Genomic DNA, 16,488 nt, shown 5'->3' on the forward strand with positions numbered 1-16,488 from the left:
AAAATTTGTATTTAAAAGAGGTTGGATTTGACACCTGGTTGGTTTAAATTGAATACTAACTATTAACACCTAGCAGATTTTGTGGGAAGAGGAGGGCCAAGTGGAAAGACTAGCCATATCCAGGAGTGACTTCAAGACCATATTCTACTACAGTTTATTCAGGAGCTCATAAAAGACTTGAAGAAGATGGGACATAAAGGGTACTACCATTTCTGTAACTTGTAATGAATATGCTATCCTGCCTGAGATAGTCATTAATTATATGGACTATAAATTTGCTGATCTTCCTGATAGAGGTAAAAGTAAAAAAGTTTAAAAGAATGTTTGTCTAGCCTCTTACTTATCAAAAATCCTATAAACTTTCTTGATAGGAGGAAAGAAAACATTTCTAAAGAAATTGTGGGGGGAAGGGGTAATTAAAACCAGAGTCAAGAATGAAGCACAGAAGAATGTAATTAAAAAGGAAAAAGACCTACTGGAACTATACAAAAAGATCTTCCAATAAAAAATGAATTTCAGATCTTTTGAAGAAATAGTAGCATCAAATGATCCTCAGAATAGTGATGTTTCATGGGCACAAGGAAATCTGTTATTGGTCTCAGAAGAAAAAGATACAAGCTTGTATAGTGAGTATCTACTGCAGGTAACTGAAGTATCCATAAACATATATGATATAGCTAGCTAATCAAAACATGTACAGTCTTCCTAGAACATTTATTTTGGAAATGACAATGTGCAAGAAAACAATATTCTTAACAACTACTCACTTTTGCCTATTCAATAGTCAGCCAATGAAATAACTAAAAGTAATCCAGACACTCTGGATAAAGAGGAAAAAGGAAGACAATGAAGAAATTCCAATAAAATCGGATTTTAAAAGCATAATGACTTTCTTTAGAGAGAAGAAACTGAACTTTTGGGCCAATGCCACTCTGCATCTACTGTACTGATTAGTTTTCAAATTCCACAGAACAAGATCCTCCAAATTACCTTTGGTATTTCCCCTCTCCTACCTTTTTTTCTGTCTGCTTTTGTGTGTCTCCCCCTCCCCATTAAATTGTAAGCTACTAGGGGGGCAGCTGGGTAGCTCAGTGGATTGGGAGCCAGGTCTAGAGAGAGGAGGTCCTAGGTTCAAATCTGGCCTCAGTCACTTCCCAGCTGTGTGACCCTGGGCAAGTCACTTAACCCCCATTGCCTAGTCCTTACCACTCTTCTGCCTTGGAGTCAATACACAATATTGAATCCAAGACGAAGGTAAGGGTTTTAAAAAAAAAATTGTAAGCTACTTGAGGTCAGAGGATTGCCTTTATTTTTATTAACTGTATCTCAAGCACTTAGCACAGTGCCTAGAACATAGTAGATACCTAAATATATACATATATATATATATATATCAAATATCCAATATATATGTATTTATTGGATATTTGATAAATGCAAAAGGAGTTCGAGGAACTCCAAGAGGGGAACAGAAGGAAAGGCTCATAACCAAAAAAATTTAAGAGTTGTATATATCTATAAGAATAGTATCAAGAAGACAAAACCTTCCAATGAGCAAAGGCCTTTCAAAAAAGGAATACAAAAAGGACTTTTAAAAAAGTGATATTTACAGCAAGGACAACTAACAAAGGCTAAGCCTACTGCTTGGAAAATTGGTATAATGAAAGATAATACTATCTTAGGTGACAAAGAAAATGCAAAACTAACTCAATTTCTATTTTGCTTTTCTTTCTGGGATGTATCTTTTCTTTTATATACTCTCCTTGGTGATCTTATCAGCTTACTTGGGAGCAATTGTAATCTTTAAACACATGATCCCCAAATTTGTCTATCCAAGAACATACTAATATGATGATTGGATATTTCTACATGAATGGCTCATGAGTATCTCAAACTCAAACATATCTAAATGGTATTCATATTTTAAATAAAGAAAGAAAAAACCCTCTTCAAATTTCCCTACTTCAGTAGGCATCATTAGTATTCCCCTGGATACCTTTACGCCTCACCACCCATAGAATCTCTTACCTTAGTAAGTGGTCATAAACTCACTTAACTTGTTTATCTTGTCAAGTCTACCTACACATAACATTTTTTAAATCTCAACTCACACACACACTATCCTAGTTCAGGTCATTACCTCTCCTAGACCACTGTGATAGTCTCTTAATTGACCACCCAGCTTCCAGTATCTTCTTTCTTCTGTCTACACAACTGCAAAAGTGATATTCTTAAAAAACAGACCTGATTGTATACAATAATAAATCTTTAGTGGCTCTCTACCGACCCTAAAATAAAAAGCAAAATCATTTTTCAAGAACTCTACATTTAGACTTCAATATACCATTCAATGGGTTTTATATTATTCACTTCATGTATTCTCTAGAATAATTAAACTGGCCTGCTACCTATTCCCCATATGTATCATTCCATCTCCTGACTCTGTGCCTGAACAGGTAGTTCCCTATATCTAGAATACACTCCCTCCTCACTTCTGCCTCCAAGAATTCCTAAGCTTCCCTCAAAGCATAAAACAGAAGCCACTTCCTAAATGAAGCTTTCACTGTCCACACTAGTGTCAGTGTTTATATTCTTATGAAGTGGTATTATAAGTTACTGGTGCTTTTTCCTTTTTTTTTAACAACAGCATTCTTAATAATCAAAACTGCATTTGCATTCCATGTAAAGGCCTATCTTGGTATTTATTCTATATTTATTTAATCTATGTACCTATAAAATCACTCCAGCAGAATGAAAAATGCTGAATCATTAAGAATTATTTATTTTCTAAATGTTTCTTGTACTGAACTGAATCCTGATTTTTCAAAAAGAAAAATGGGGATTCTTAAAATTAAACCAATGAGCTCTATTATTATTCCCAGAACTTTATTATCTCAACCTCAACCCCAAAATTTAAGTGTTTATTCCCATCTCTTTAAAATGTTAAACTTCAAGAAAACAGAAGCCATAATATTTCTATCTTCTACAACAGCTGTGTTCTTAACATGGTTCTTAATAAACATTAAACAACACAATTTCTGAATCAGTTTTGGTTAATCACCTATTCTAGAAATCATCTCTTCTTTCTGTTTTTTTGATTGCGTTAATATTTTTTTTAGAAAAATTTTCCATGGTTACATGATTCTTGTTTTTACTTTCCCCTTCACCCCACTTATATCCAACACACATTTCCACTGGTTTTAACATGTGTGATCAATCAAGACTTATTTACATATTATTGATAGTTGCATTGGTGTGGTCATTTAGTGTCTACATCCCCAACCATGTCAGCATCAATCCATATGTTCAAACAGTTGTTTTTCTTCTATGTTTCCACTCCTGCAGTTCTTCCTCTGAATGTGGGTAGAATCTTTCCCATAAATCCCTCAGAATTGTTCTGGGTCACTGCATTGCTGACAGTACAGAAGTCTATTACATTCAATTTTACCACAGTGTATCAGTCTCTGTATACAATGTTCTTCTGGCTCTGCTCCTTTCACACTGCATCAATTCCTGGAGGTCTTTCCAGTTCACATGGAATTCCTCCAGTTTATTATTCCTTTGAGCACAATAGTATTCCATCACCAACATATACCACAATTTGTTTAGCCATTCCCCAATTGAAGGGCATCCCTTCATTTTCCAGTTTTTTGTCAGCACAAAAAGCACAACTATAAATATTTTCGTACAAGTCTGTTTATCTATGATCTTTTTGGGGTACAAACCCAGCAATGCTATGGCAGGATCAAAGAGCAGGCAGTCTTTTAGAGCTCTTTGGGCATAGTTCCAAAATGCCATCCAGAACGGTTGGATCAGTTCACAACTCCACCAGCAATGCATTAATGTCCCAATTTTGCCACATCCCCTCCAACATTCATTACTCTCCCCTTCTATCATTTTAGCCAATCTGCTAGGTGTGAGGTGATACCTCAGAGTTGTTTTGATTTGCATTTCTCTAATTATTAAAGATTTAGAACACTTTCTCATCTGAAAATTGCCTATTCATGTCCCGTGCCCATTTATCAATTGGGGGAAGGCTTGATTTTTTATACAATTGATTTAGCTCCTTTTATATTTGAGTAATTAGACCTCTGTCAGAGTTTTTTGTTATAAAGATTTTTTCCCAGTTTGTGGTTTCCCTTCTGATTTTGGTTGCATTGTTTTTGTTTGTACAAAACCTTTTTAATTTAATATAATCAAAATTATTTATTTTACATTTTGTAATTTTTTCTAACTCTTGCTTGGTTTTAAAGTGTTCCCTTTCCCATAGATCTGACAGGTATACTATTCTATGTCCAGCTAATTTTCTTATAGTTTCCTTCTTTATATTCAAGTCATTCACCCATTCTGAATTTATCTTGGTGCAGTAAAGAAGTTTTTTGGTAGTTTGATAGGTTTGGCACTAATTAGGTAAATTAATTTGGGTAGAATAGTCATTTTTATTATGTTAGCTTGTCCTACCCATGAGCAATCAATGTTTTTCCAATTGTTTAGATCTAGTTTTAATTGTTTGGAAAGTGTTTTGTAGTTGTGTTTGTATAATTCCTGTGTTTGTTTTGGTAGATAGATTCCTGAGTATTTTATATTGTCTAGGGTGATTTTAAATGGTGTTTCTCTTTCTACCTCTTCCTGCTGTGATGTGTTGGAAATATCATCCCTTCTTTCAAATGAAAATGACACTATTATGGACTGAGCTCCCTATTAGGGGAAAAAGAAATCAAAATTACCCAAAACCTTTAGTAACAACCATAAAGGTTAAATGTCTTTTTGATTCTGCAGCTCAATTAAATATTAGCTTAATTAAATAACCTACTTAACTCCTTATCTTTTTTATTTGAATTTGAAATTTTGCACTTATATAGAAGACAAAATAAAATGCATGAGTTTCACACTTGACTAATGATGAAAGAAATTCTCTAATAAAATTTAAAGAAATAGCTTCTGAAAAAGTAAGAAGGATTTTAAGAAAATTGCTTGAAGTTTCATAGAAAAACCAACCTGCAGATGTAGTGATAACTGCCTTGTTGCTAATACAAATGGTACTTTCTTTTCTTTTTTGTGGTCATCAACTATGTTTCACAGGGAGGTTAAAAATCGTTAGATCTAAAATGAAAACCTATAAAAACACACTGAAAAGCTCAGAATGTCTTAAAAGAGTTTTCTTAGTTTCACAAGCTTTACTTATTTCTCTTTCACAGAGGTCTGGGAAATTAAAATTAGCATTTGAAAGTGTTCAAAAATGTTAAACTTTTCATTTAGTTGTTGTGTTCTACAGACAGGTGCCCTTTCTATCAAAAGGACTGTACCATCTGCTGTGTCATAATTATGACAAATTTTCATTTACAGCTAGTCAAAAATTAGAGAATGACCTCTGACTTTTTTCCATATAATGTAAGTTACTGGTTATTTTTTGTTTTTAAGCAAAAACTTTCCTAATAATTAAAATTCAATCTGCAAATATAAATCCAAATAAAAGATTCCCTGTCTTCCTTCAAGCCTCAGTTAAAGTCTCTCCTTCTGTAAAAAGTCTTTCTCAGGTTTTGTATCCCCAGGGTTTAACACAATGTCTGACACATAGTAGCTGCTTAAGAAATGTCTGTTGAGGAGAACATTGTACACAGAGACTGATACACTATGGCACAATTGAACATAATGCACTTTTCTACCAGCAGCAATGCAATGATCCAAGACAATTCTGAGGGACTTATGAGAAAGAACACTTTCCACATCCAGAGAAAGAACTGTGGGAGCAGAAATGCAAAAGAAAAACATATGATTGATCACATGGTTCAATAGGGATGTGATTAGGATATATAGTCTAAATGATTACTCTATTGCAAATATTTTTTTTATTTTATTTTATTTTTATCCTGGGACTCCATTCTAGGAGCATAGGGCCACAACCAGTAGGCAATGGGACACACAGTCGCTCAGGGTCACCCAGCTGGGAAGTGTCTGAGCCCGTACTTGAACCTAGGACCTTTCGTCTCTAGGCCTGGCTCTCAATCCACTGAGCTAGCCCAGCTGCCCCTACTTTAGGTTGCAGTTTCTTTAGCAGATGTAGTTTTTACAGGGTGGGGTTGCTAGCCCCACGCCCAACCCTCCTCCTTTTTTCATCCGGGCTAGGGACCGTCCTTGGCCCAGGAGTGGTAAGGGTGGGCAGTAGGGGTCAAGTGACTTGCCCAAGGTCACACAGCTGGACGTGTCCGAGGCCGGACTTGAACCTAGGACCTCCAGTCTCTAGGCCTGGCTCTCAATCCACTGAGCCACTCAGCTGCCCCATTGCAAATATTAACAATATAGAAATAGATCTTGATCAATGATACATGTAAAAGCCAGTTGAACTGCTTGTTGGCTATGGGAGGGGGGATGGTGAAGGGTAGGGAAAGAATATGAATCATGTAACCATAGGGGTAAAAAAAAATAAATCTCAATTAATTAATTAATTGGATTAAAAAGAAAGAAATGTCTGTTGATTGATGTTGGCTTCTTTTGGTATTATTAGACTGTTACTGGGATGAATATATTATTTCTTTCCAATATGAGACAGAAGAAAAAAGAAATTTTAGCTTCTCATTTATATTTTAGAGGCTTCAAAAGAACAAACAGCTGAATAAATGTGAATACTCATAGTGAAACACTGAAAATACTTTGAGCCAATTAAGTTTGGCACTAAAAGGCTAGTCTTTCCCCTACTTTAAAAATAACTTTATAAAAAAAATGTTAAGCCAAGTAAAAACTTATTTTGCAACAATTATCCCAGTAATGAGTACAAGCAAAATATTGTAATAAACTAATTTTAGTTAAAAAGAAGTTTTTTAAGTTAAAACCTACTAAAATTAACTTAATTCAAAGAGAATAAAGCATTTCTATAGCACTACTGTGTGCCAAGCACTATCCTAAATGCTTTATAATTATTACATCATTTGATCCTCACAACAACCCTGCTATTATCTTCATTTTGTTGTTAAGGAAACAACTTTCCAGTTGAGGAAACAGAAATGAACAGAGGTTAAGTGACATGACCAGGAATATACAGCTAGTTAAGTATCTGAGGTTGGATTTAAACTCAGGTTCTCCTGACTTCAGGCCCAGCACTCTAGTGGGTCACTTGCTGCCTCAACTCAACATTTATTAAGGACATAATATATCCAATGCATTATGCTAGTTACCAAAGCCAAAGAAGAATAGGGTAAGGGCTTTTGATTAAAAAGGAGTAATGGGGGGGCAGTTAGGTGGTTCAGTGGATTGAGAGCCAGGCTTGGAGATAGGAAGTCCTGGGTTCAAATCTGGCCTCAGACACTTCCTAGCTGTGTGACCCTGGGCAAGTCACCTGACCCCCATTGCCTAGCCCTTGCCACTCTTCTACCTTAGAACCAATACACAGTATTGATTCTAAGATGAAGGTAAGGGTTTAAAAAAAAAAAAAAGGAGTAATGAAGTAACTAGGCAATGGCTAGGTTGTATCCGGTCAATCTAGTATGAAGAAGCTCAAGCAGAAGACAAGGAATGCAATAAATATTTGATAAATCAGCTCCCATATGATCACTATACCTGCTCACATCTCTCTAACACCTTTAAGACATAGAAAATACTTTCTCCACACCAATCTTATGAGAAAAGTAGTACATTATAATAACGTCCATTTTACAGATGAGGAAACAGGCTCAGAGAGGTCAAGACTCATCAAAACTGCTGCAAAGAAGGTGACTATCTGGTTTGGAAAAGGAATTTCACCATTAGGTGCTCCCCAAACTGATGAAATCACATCAGAACTCCAAAAAAAAAATGTGTGAGGTACATTAAAAATTGGGAAAATAAATGCAAAAGTGAGATGTTCTCAGGCCTTAAAGGATGTTACATTAATGAAAATAAACAAACTAGTTGCAGATAAGTGAGCAAAGAATATATATAAAATTAAATATATGGCAATGGAATATAGGGTAAAGTTGGGGATGGGAAGACCATATATTAACAACTAGGAGAATCATATCTTCTGGAGGAAGTGGTATTTGGGTTGAGACATGCATATTCTCACTATATTATGTAAAAGTATAGGAGCTGAGATATGAATTCAGATGCCTTACTTTCATGTTTGTTTCATTATTCTTGGTCCACTGTGGCTGTTTGTTTCATAGCTACAACGCCTTCAACATTCTCTACATAAAAATTGTACGAGTCCAGCCTATTAAGTTAATCAAAGACTTAAACGTCTTTCCTAGTTTTGCCTGTTCCTCTTTAAAAGACTCTCTCTAAGTAAGTGTTTTGGCCCTTAATGTCAGATCCATGGCATTATAATTCAGTTTCAAGACTTTTTATTTACTAGTCTACATATTTATAATGGTTCCCAGAAACTCTAGTCTTAATTTTTCCCTGCCCCTCTTCCAAGGTCCATGCCTTTATCTAAGCTATCTAATACCAGTCTGAAGAGACTTGCCCTTATTCAAAGTGTCCTAAAACTTTATTTTAACATCAGAGATAGACAAAAGATTATTTGTCTTTTTATCATGGTAGATATAAAAGTATATTACTTAGTCACTAACCTAAGGAAACTTAAACTATAGATAAGAAGACAAGAAATAAAATAAGTGCAAAGGTCAGAGATAGACAAAGTAAGAATTTTGATGAAGAAAACACTTAGCAGTAGGGGACCAGGTAAGGATCCATTGAGGAAGTAGCACTGGGCATAGAGGACGGAGGGAAGCATCAGAAAAGGTACAAAGACTGGAGATAGGAGGTAGAGAGAGTGGTAGTCTGGCTGAGCAGTGGTAAACCACTAAAGCTTTTTATATATGTACAAATACACATACACAAAAGTATGTACATCTATACATATGCAAACATCTATACATATATATTTTGTTAACATTTTCTAATATCTGGTTTGTGTAAACTGTTAATGATGCTGGTTATGGAGCAGACAAAATAATTTATCTGCTGGATGTTCTCTAATGTTACGTAAGTGCTAAAATTAAGTATTTATGATGGAAAAATTGAAAACCACTGTTCTCTAATATTTAGCAAATGTATAAGATATTTCTTTTCAATTGTTAGTCATAAGACATTTCCATATAGTACCAATAAAACCAAAAAAATTTAATAAAAATAGACATGCATTTCAAATAACAACAAAACAGATAAAATATCTGGAAGTTAATCTAGCAAGATATACATCAGACTTAGATAAATACAAGTACAAAACAATTTTTAAAGATATAAAATGAGATTAGACTGGCAAATATGAAAAGGAGGAAAATGACAAATAGGATATTAGATATTAGAGGATAAATTGCACAAAGATTTTATATATTCTGTAATTACAGCAGCCCAAAACTGGAAACTAAGGAGATGCCCATTTATTGAGGAAAAGCTAAACACATTATGATACATAAATGTAATGGAATATCGTGCCGTAGGAAATTACAAAATAGATAATTTCAGGGGAAACTGAAAAGACCTTTATGATCTGATACTGAGTGAAAGCAGTAAAACTGAATTTACATAATGACGTTATAGAGAAAAACAGCTTTGAAAGACTTTAGAACTCTGATCAATACAATGATAGACCACGAGAAACAAAATAATAAAATAAATAACAAACCAGAGAAATAAAATTTAATCACACCATTGACTTCCTGCCAGAGAAGTGATGGACTTAGAACCCAGAATGAGAAATTTTAAAAAAACAGGCAAATAAATATATGGATGTGATCAATGTGGGTAGATGTTTTACTGGATTATGTGTACTTGGTGAGGTTTTTGCTTAATGTTGTTCCATTGAGAAAATATAGCAATAGGAAGGAGAGATTTGAAAAAAACATTAAAGAAATAAACAGATCTAAATAACTGAAGAGGTATTGAAGAGACATTCATGCCTAAGCTAGGTGAATTAAATGAAAAATACTACTATCCAAACATATCTCTATATTTAATATGCCAATTTTATAAAACAAAATAGCACCCAAATGAATAAAGAACAAAAGATCAAGATCAAAGGAAATAATGTTTTTTTTTAAGATAAAAAAGAAGGGGTGATGGTGAAAGCAGCAATTTCCCAAATTATCTGGAATTTTTTAAAAAACCCAGCAAAATATTAGAAAAGTAAGAGTTTGAAGCAAATGGATACAACACTACTATATTTGATAAACCTAAGAACAATTTACTGGGGACGGAACTCATTATTCATCAAAATCTGCAAGGAATACTCAATTTTGTTCAGCAGAAAATGAATTTAGACGAGTGTCTTCTATCATATACCATAGTAAATTCCAAATGGATAAATAATTTAAATATAAAAAGGCACCATAATAAAAGGAGAGAAGAATATGAAATCATATCTTTCAACAATGTGGATGGGAAAGATTTTAACAGGCCACTTTATAAAGGAAATTATAAAAGATAAAATAATGATTTCAATTATATAAAAACAAAGATGATTTTTCACAAATAAAAACAATGTGTTAGAAGAAATATTAAAGAGTGATGAAATTTTTTTGCATAAATCATTTTTTATAAAAATCTAATATCCACAAAAATGTACAAACTATTAAAATTAAGAGCCATTCCTATAACTGAGATAGTAAAAGGATATAAACAGGCAGTATTTGAAAGAAAAAATACAATCGATAACCACCTGGAAAAGTGTAGTAAGTATGTTACAACCAAAGAAATATCTATCAAATTGACAAAGAGGCAAAAGATGGGGGGAAAAATAATTAGCCTTGGTGGGGAAGGGGATACACTAGTTCATTTCAGTTGGAGTTGTGAAATGACAATTATTTTGAAAAATAACATGGAATCCTATAAGTTATGAAATTGTTCCCAGCAATTATAACCCAGTAATCACACTACTAGGTTTATACCTAAAGAGACTGCTGATGGGAAGAAAAGCCTTTTTTTAAAAACAAAACTATACACAGGATTAATGGCAGAATTGGACACAAAATTTGTACCCATCAAAGAATGTTTGAATAATTATGATATATAAATCTAAGAGAATATTATTGTTCCATTAGATTATGAAAAATTCAAATAAACATGAAGAGTCATAAAAAATGATGAAGAGCAGAGGTGTTTAAATACATTTTGGCCTGCCCAAACCAAATTAAAATCTAATTAAGAAATATTTAACAAAATAAGTAAAAATACAATAGAACAAAGATATATTAATATGTAATTTTTCTAAATCACCATGTAGCCCACAGGGATGGTCTGTACTTCTATTTGAGTTTGATTCATTAATGTAGAGAAGAAAGCAGATACAAAATAAAACTGACTACAGCTATGAAATTCAGAAAACATTAAATGGCAATAAAATTCACGTTAAATGAAATAGACAATGACAGTATTAGGTTGTTAAAGCCCACAACCTTTCTTTCTTTTGACAAATGGTAAACTGTAAAACTATATGGTGGCATGTCCTGTTCTTTTCTGTTGTTTTTCTGCTTAACTGTTTTCAGGAGAGAATATTTTCTTTTTGGTTTGGGTATTTGTTTATGTTTCATGTTCTGAATTAAAATAATTTTAATAATGAGAAAAAACTTAAGTGAAATAATTTCTAAAGTGCTTAAAAAAATAGTGCTATATTTACCATTTTGTAATCCCATCCAGAGTTGTTTATGATCCTTTTTCTGCATTTCATTGATGACTTGACTTTTATGCTTTAAAGCATCAGCTTCTTTTATACAAGACATAAAATGGGCTTCAATTGTATCCTTAGATGGACAATGCAGAAGGTCTTTCTCTGGAAAACTCTATAGCATAAGGGAAAAAAAAAATCACAAAATGAGTAATAAAAGATACGTGAAATCCCCACATGAAAATTTTAATTTTATCCTCATATCAATAAAAACTGACCTTCATTCTTCTCTCCTTATTCTCGAGATGCTTTAAATTTAAATAATAATTTATATTCTCTCAATTTTTAACTAGATATTGATATGGCAATAATTAAACATTCCATAGCTTTTTTTTTAAACAAGCCTATCTAACATACCACAAAAATTGCTATTAAAAAGGCTATCTCTTCCCCAACCCTGAGTTCCCAACATCTGAAAAATAGGGTGTAATGGAGGGGGAAAGCGTGTTGCAATTTTAAATATACACAATTTCCTATAGGGTTTTTCCCCCTCTTTGCACAAAGGGTTTGTTATAAACCATTTTTATTAGCTCAATAGGACTATTTTAACCCATCTCCAAAAAAAATTTTAAGCTCCCTGGCAGATGCCAAAATAATCAATATTATTTGAGGCTTCCAGTTGCTATATAACAATGTGTAACAAAACAGAAATCAAGAGAAAATCAACAAACATTTATTAAGTATCTGTGTTCAAAGCCAATAGTTTCCACAAAGCAAGTCCTTGCCATTCAAGGATTTTAGAGGTTTATTACCATTTCTACCTTCACAACATCTCTTGTATACATTGCATTTTCTCCTTTTAAAACAGCCACATCCCTAGATCAAGCTCCCTTTACCTCTTGCCTAGGCTACTGCAATGGTCGTCTCAACTGTTCCCTTCTTCAATTCTCTCTTTGCTCCAATTTATTCTCCACTCAGGTTATTTTTCTAAAGTCTGACCATTTCATCCCCCTACTCAATGAGCTCCATTGGCTCCCTATTACTTCCAGGCTGGCCACTTTCTCCTTTCCGGACTTCTTAAACTTTACTCCCCTCTATAGTCTACAATCCATCAACATGAGCCTACCTTTTAGTTCCTTAAAAAAACACTCCAACCCATCTCCAAGATTACCTTAGCTGTCTCTTACTTTTTGAAAGCTCTGCTTTAACATGTCTGTCTCTTATTTTCCTTGACTTCCTTCCAGACTTAAGATACATTCTACAGGATGCCTTCTCCTCTAATAATCCCCCTTAACTAAATCTTCTCCTCTCAAAGTGGCTTCTTATCCATCTATCTAATATTCTGTGTTGAATCTAGTTGCCTCTCCCTTAAGGCAGCAAGCTTTTAGAAGTTATGACTGTTTTTGCCTTTCTTGGTGTCCTCAGAACTCAGCCCAATGCGGGGCCCAGAATAAATGCTTAATAAAAGGTTGGTGACTGACTAAAGGGATCGCATTTCTCCATGAGAATAGTCTACAGCAGACCACATCTTCAAAATTATATCATAGACCTATGGTTATGAACCTATGGCACACATGCAGGGGTGGGGAGTGTCCTACTCAGAGCCCTCTCTGTGGGCATGTGAGCTGTTGCCAGAGCACAGAGTTTGCCAGAGTTCATCACTAGTAAGCCATAGGGATGCAGGGCCAGGTTACTCCCCTCCCCCTTTCCACATGCACCTGAGGACATTTCTAATATCACCTGCTCCTCTTCTGCATTAATCTCCTCTTTTCTTCTCCTAAAACCAAGAAAATGGAACAAAAACACCCTAGACCCTCTGTATGTCTTATTTAACTTTCTCTGTGATCCTTAAAGGCACAGCCTAAGAGGTCATTTGTTGCTTTTCCACTATTCACATGCAAACAATTGTCACGTAAGTCCTGGATCACATATGTATTTTTGGATTTTTATCCTATCTTCTAAGTTTCCATTACAAGGATTCTATAACAGGAAATAAGCAGGGGAAGAGAATAAGCATTTATTAAATACCTATTAAGTGCCAGGCACTGGGCTAAGCACCATAATGTTAATAATCAAAGCATCACAGAACAGCTATCTTTGTGGTTATATGTCAAGGAATCTAGCATGATCTTAAAATATATATGACAGATTCCCACCTATAAAGTTAGTAAAAAGACTAAAAGTTGAGAAAACTAATTGTTGGAGGGGTTTTTCATTATGAAATAAAAAGTTACTATATAGTTCTGTGACCCAAGGATTCCATGACTATAATTATGTATGTTCCAAGGGGGCTACAGACAGCAAGAGAAAATCCATATGTACAAAAATTTTCATAGAAACATTATTTGTGATGATAAAAATCAGAGGAAATTGTGTTTAATCACTCAGGAATAGATTTCTGTGCCACATAGGATGACAAATATAAAAAATTCAGAGAAACACAGTAAATCTTGTATAAATAAAGAAAACAGAGCAAAAGGAATACCATACACAATGACTGCAATATTCTGATCAAATATAACATATTAGCCCTGTAATGCCAAAGTTAAGACATCTTTCCAATTAATAATACCTTAAAAGGGAAAATATTTTGTTAAAGGGGGCTTTTTAAGCCACTTCTGTGTCAAAACAAAATGTTATCAATAATGTTTAGGACAAAAAAATGAATACTTTTTGACATATATTAAGCTTAAGGACTGAACTCTGAATCTCTCTCTCAGCACCTAATAGAATGAGTTTGCAGATACCATGTGTTTATTAATTCATGTTTGTTGAAATTAATAAATAAAAAAAATTAATCCTAATTTTTTTCAGATTGGAATTTGGGTTCAGAGAAGTTAAGTTGCCTTATCAGTTCCTATATTAATGTACTGAGAGAGCTGGCAAGTTATTTTTCAATTTTTTAATTAAACTATATCATGGGAGTCACCAAGGTGTCTAGTGGATTGAAAGCCAAGCCTAAAGACAGGAGGTTTTAGGTTCAAATGTGGCCTCAGACACTTCCTAGCTGTGTGACCCTGGGCAAGTCACTTAATCTCCATTGCCCAGGCTAATTTTCTGCCTGAGAATCAATTCTAAGATGGTAGGTAAAGGTTTATAAACAAAATAAAACAATACTACAGTTTTGAATTTGAATCTATTTTTTCCAATTCACTTGTATTAATTCCTTGACCATGAAAATCCTATTCAGTTCTGAAGTTCATAATACTAGAAGTTCTCTGTATTATAGAATTCACTTGATAATATATTTAGCCATGAAACTACTATATATGTGTATATACATCAAACATTCACAAATACATGCATATATCCACTGGTTCACTCATTGAGATCTGCTAAATGGTGAAAAATATAAATGAGCAATAATCTGGCCATCAGTTTGTTTTAAAATTTCAGGATATATTAAATTGAGGTGTTTTTTATACTTATATTTTATAAAGAACTTACTATAATTTGTCATATGTACTTCCTACCTTCATACCAGAAAATGAACACTAGAAGTTTGAGATCCCAAAAGCAGCTTTAAAGATTACACTTTAAAGATTACACTAAAGATCCTTCCTTCTGGTGCCCACAGGTTTTTAGAGGAAACTCTGAAACGAACCACTTCAAATATTAAGTGGCAAGGCTGAGATTAGAATCCAGATTTCCTGACTCCATAGTCAATGTCTTTCCACTACACTAATCTGAGACTAACTTATTCTCCAAGAATATATGAACTCAGAATCCCTTGAAGTCCTTAACTCTACTTACTTTTTCCCCCAGCAAACCAATTTATTTTATATTTCAATTCAATAAACACTTAATAAGCTTCTATTATAAATTTGACAGACACTATAATAGATAGTAAGGATAAACAACCAAATATGAAACACTCCTTGCACTTAAGTAACTTAAATTCTACCTGGGGAAGAAGAAAAGGGGGTTGGGGTATAAAAGAGAGGAAAAGAGGATGGACACAGACACGGGTTGAGTAAATACAAAATTTTATTTTATATGTATATTATTTTCATATTATATAATATATATATTTATTTTATGTACAATATATATTTTTATATAATATATAATAAAACATCTGAAATAACTGATGTCTTCTAACTTATGTGTTTCTCCCTCTTTTACCACAAAAGCCATTTTGGATTCTATCTCTTTTCCTTCTTTCCAGTATGAGAGGGGCCTTCCTTCCTACAGATAATCTCTCCAACTATGTCCTAACTCTTTCAGTTTCTCTCAGAACTTTGGTCCACTGAAATCAACAACCCTGGAGAACATCCTTTGTGAGGACTAGAGACAAAACTCCCTAGTTTAAAAATATTTCCAACATAAAGTGATAAGTGGCAGTCAAGCTGGGCTATGTTGAGCCTTACAAAGGTTTGGAGGAGAGAGGTCTACATGATAGGGGGTAGAAAATAGTAGAAAGTTCATCTTCTAATCTCAACCTTGGAGCCACAAACCTAACTATTCAGTGGAGCCTTTGTGTTTACCACCATGCAGGCCTGGATACTATTAACAAAGTGTTCCATGGCTATAAAGAAGATAGAAGTTGAATTCAGAACATGAGACACTACTATTGAGCAGAACAGAACCACTGCACAGAAAAGATTCAAATGGAATCTGGGCTTCACCATAATTCTAAATTTAATGTTAAGTTGAGAAAAGAAATCCTGAAGTGATTTCTCTAGTCAAATGAATGAAAATGAAATTGTGGCTACTGATACTCAGGTTAGCATTTTAACTGCTAAGTTGCTTTTTCTGCAAAATAGTCATTATACATTTAAATGTATTTTACTAAACTTAAGTTGAAATCACCAATTTGCATAATTCCAGAGAACATGAATCTCTGAAAATTATTACAGTAAAAAATGTTGCTTCCTCTAAGAATATATATTTTCCAGAAAAGTGGCTTG

The 16,488-nt window shown here is 33.8% G+C and overlaps 1 protein-coding gene across 1 annotated transcript in view; it reads right to left on the reverse strand.

Moving 5' to 3' along the window:
- ATG5 (autophagy related 5) overlaps positions 1–16,488 on the reverse strand; it is a 145,510-nt gene that overhangs the window by 97,031 nt on the left and 31,991 nt on the right. Inside the window, exon 4 of the mRNA XM_044676643.1 lies at positions 11,591–11,753. Within this exon, the coding sequence (XP_044532578.1) occupies positions 11,591–11,753 (163 nt within the window). The remainder of the gene's footprint in view (positions 1–11,590; positions 11,754–16,488) is intronic.

This window comes from Gracilinanus agilis, chromosome 4 (genome assembly GCF_016433145.1).
Source record: "Gracilinanus agilis isolate LMUSP501 chromosome 4, AgileGrace, whole genome shotgun sequence".
NCBI lineage: Eukaryota > Metazoa > Chordata > Mammalia > Didelphimorphia > Didelphidae > Gracilinanus > Gracilinanus agilis.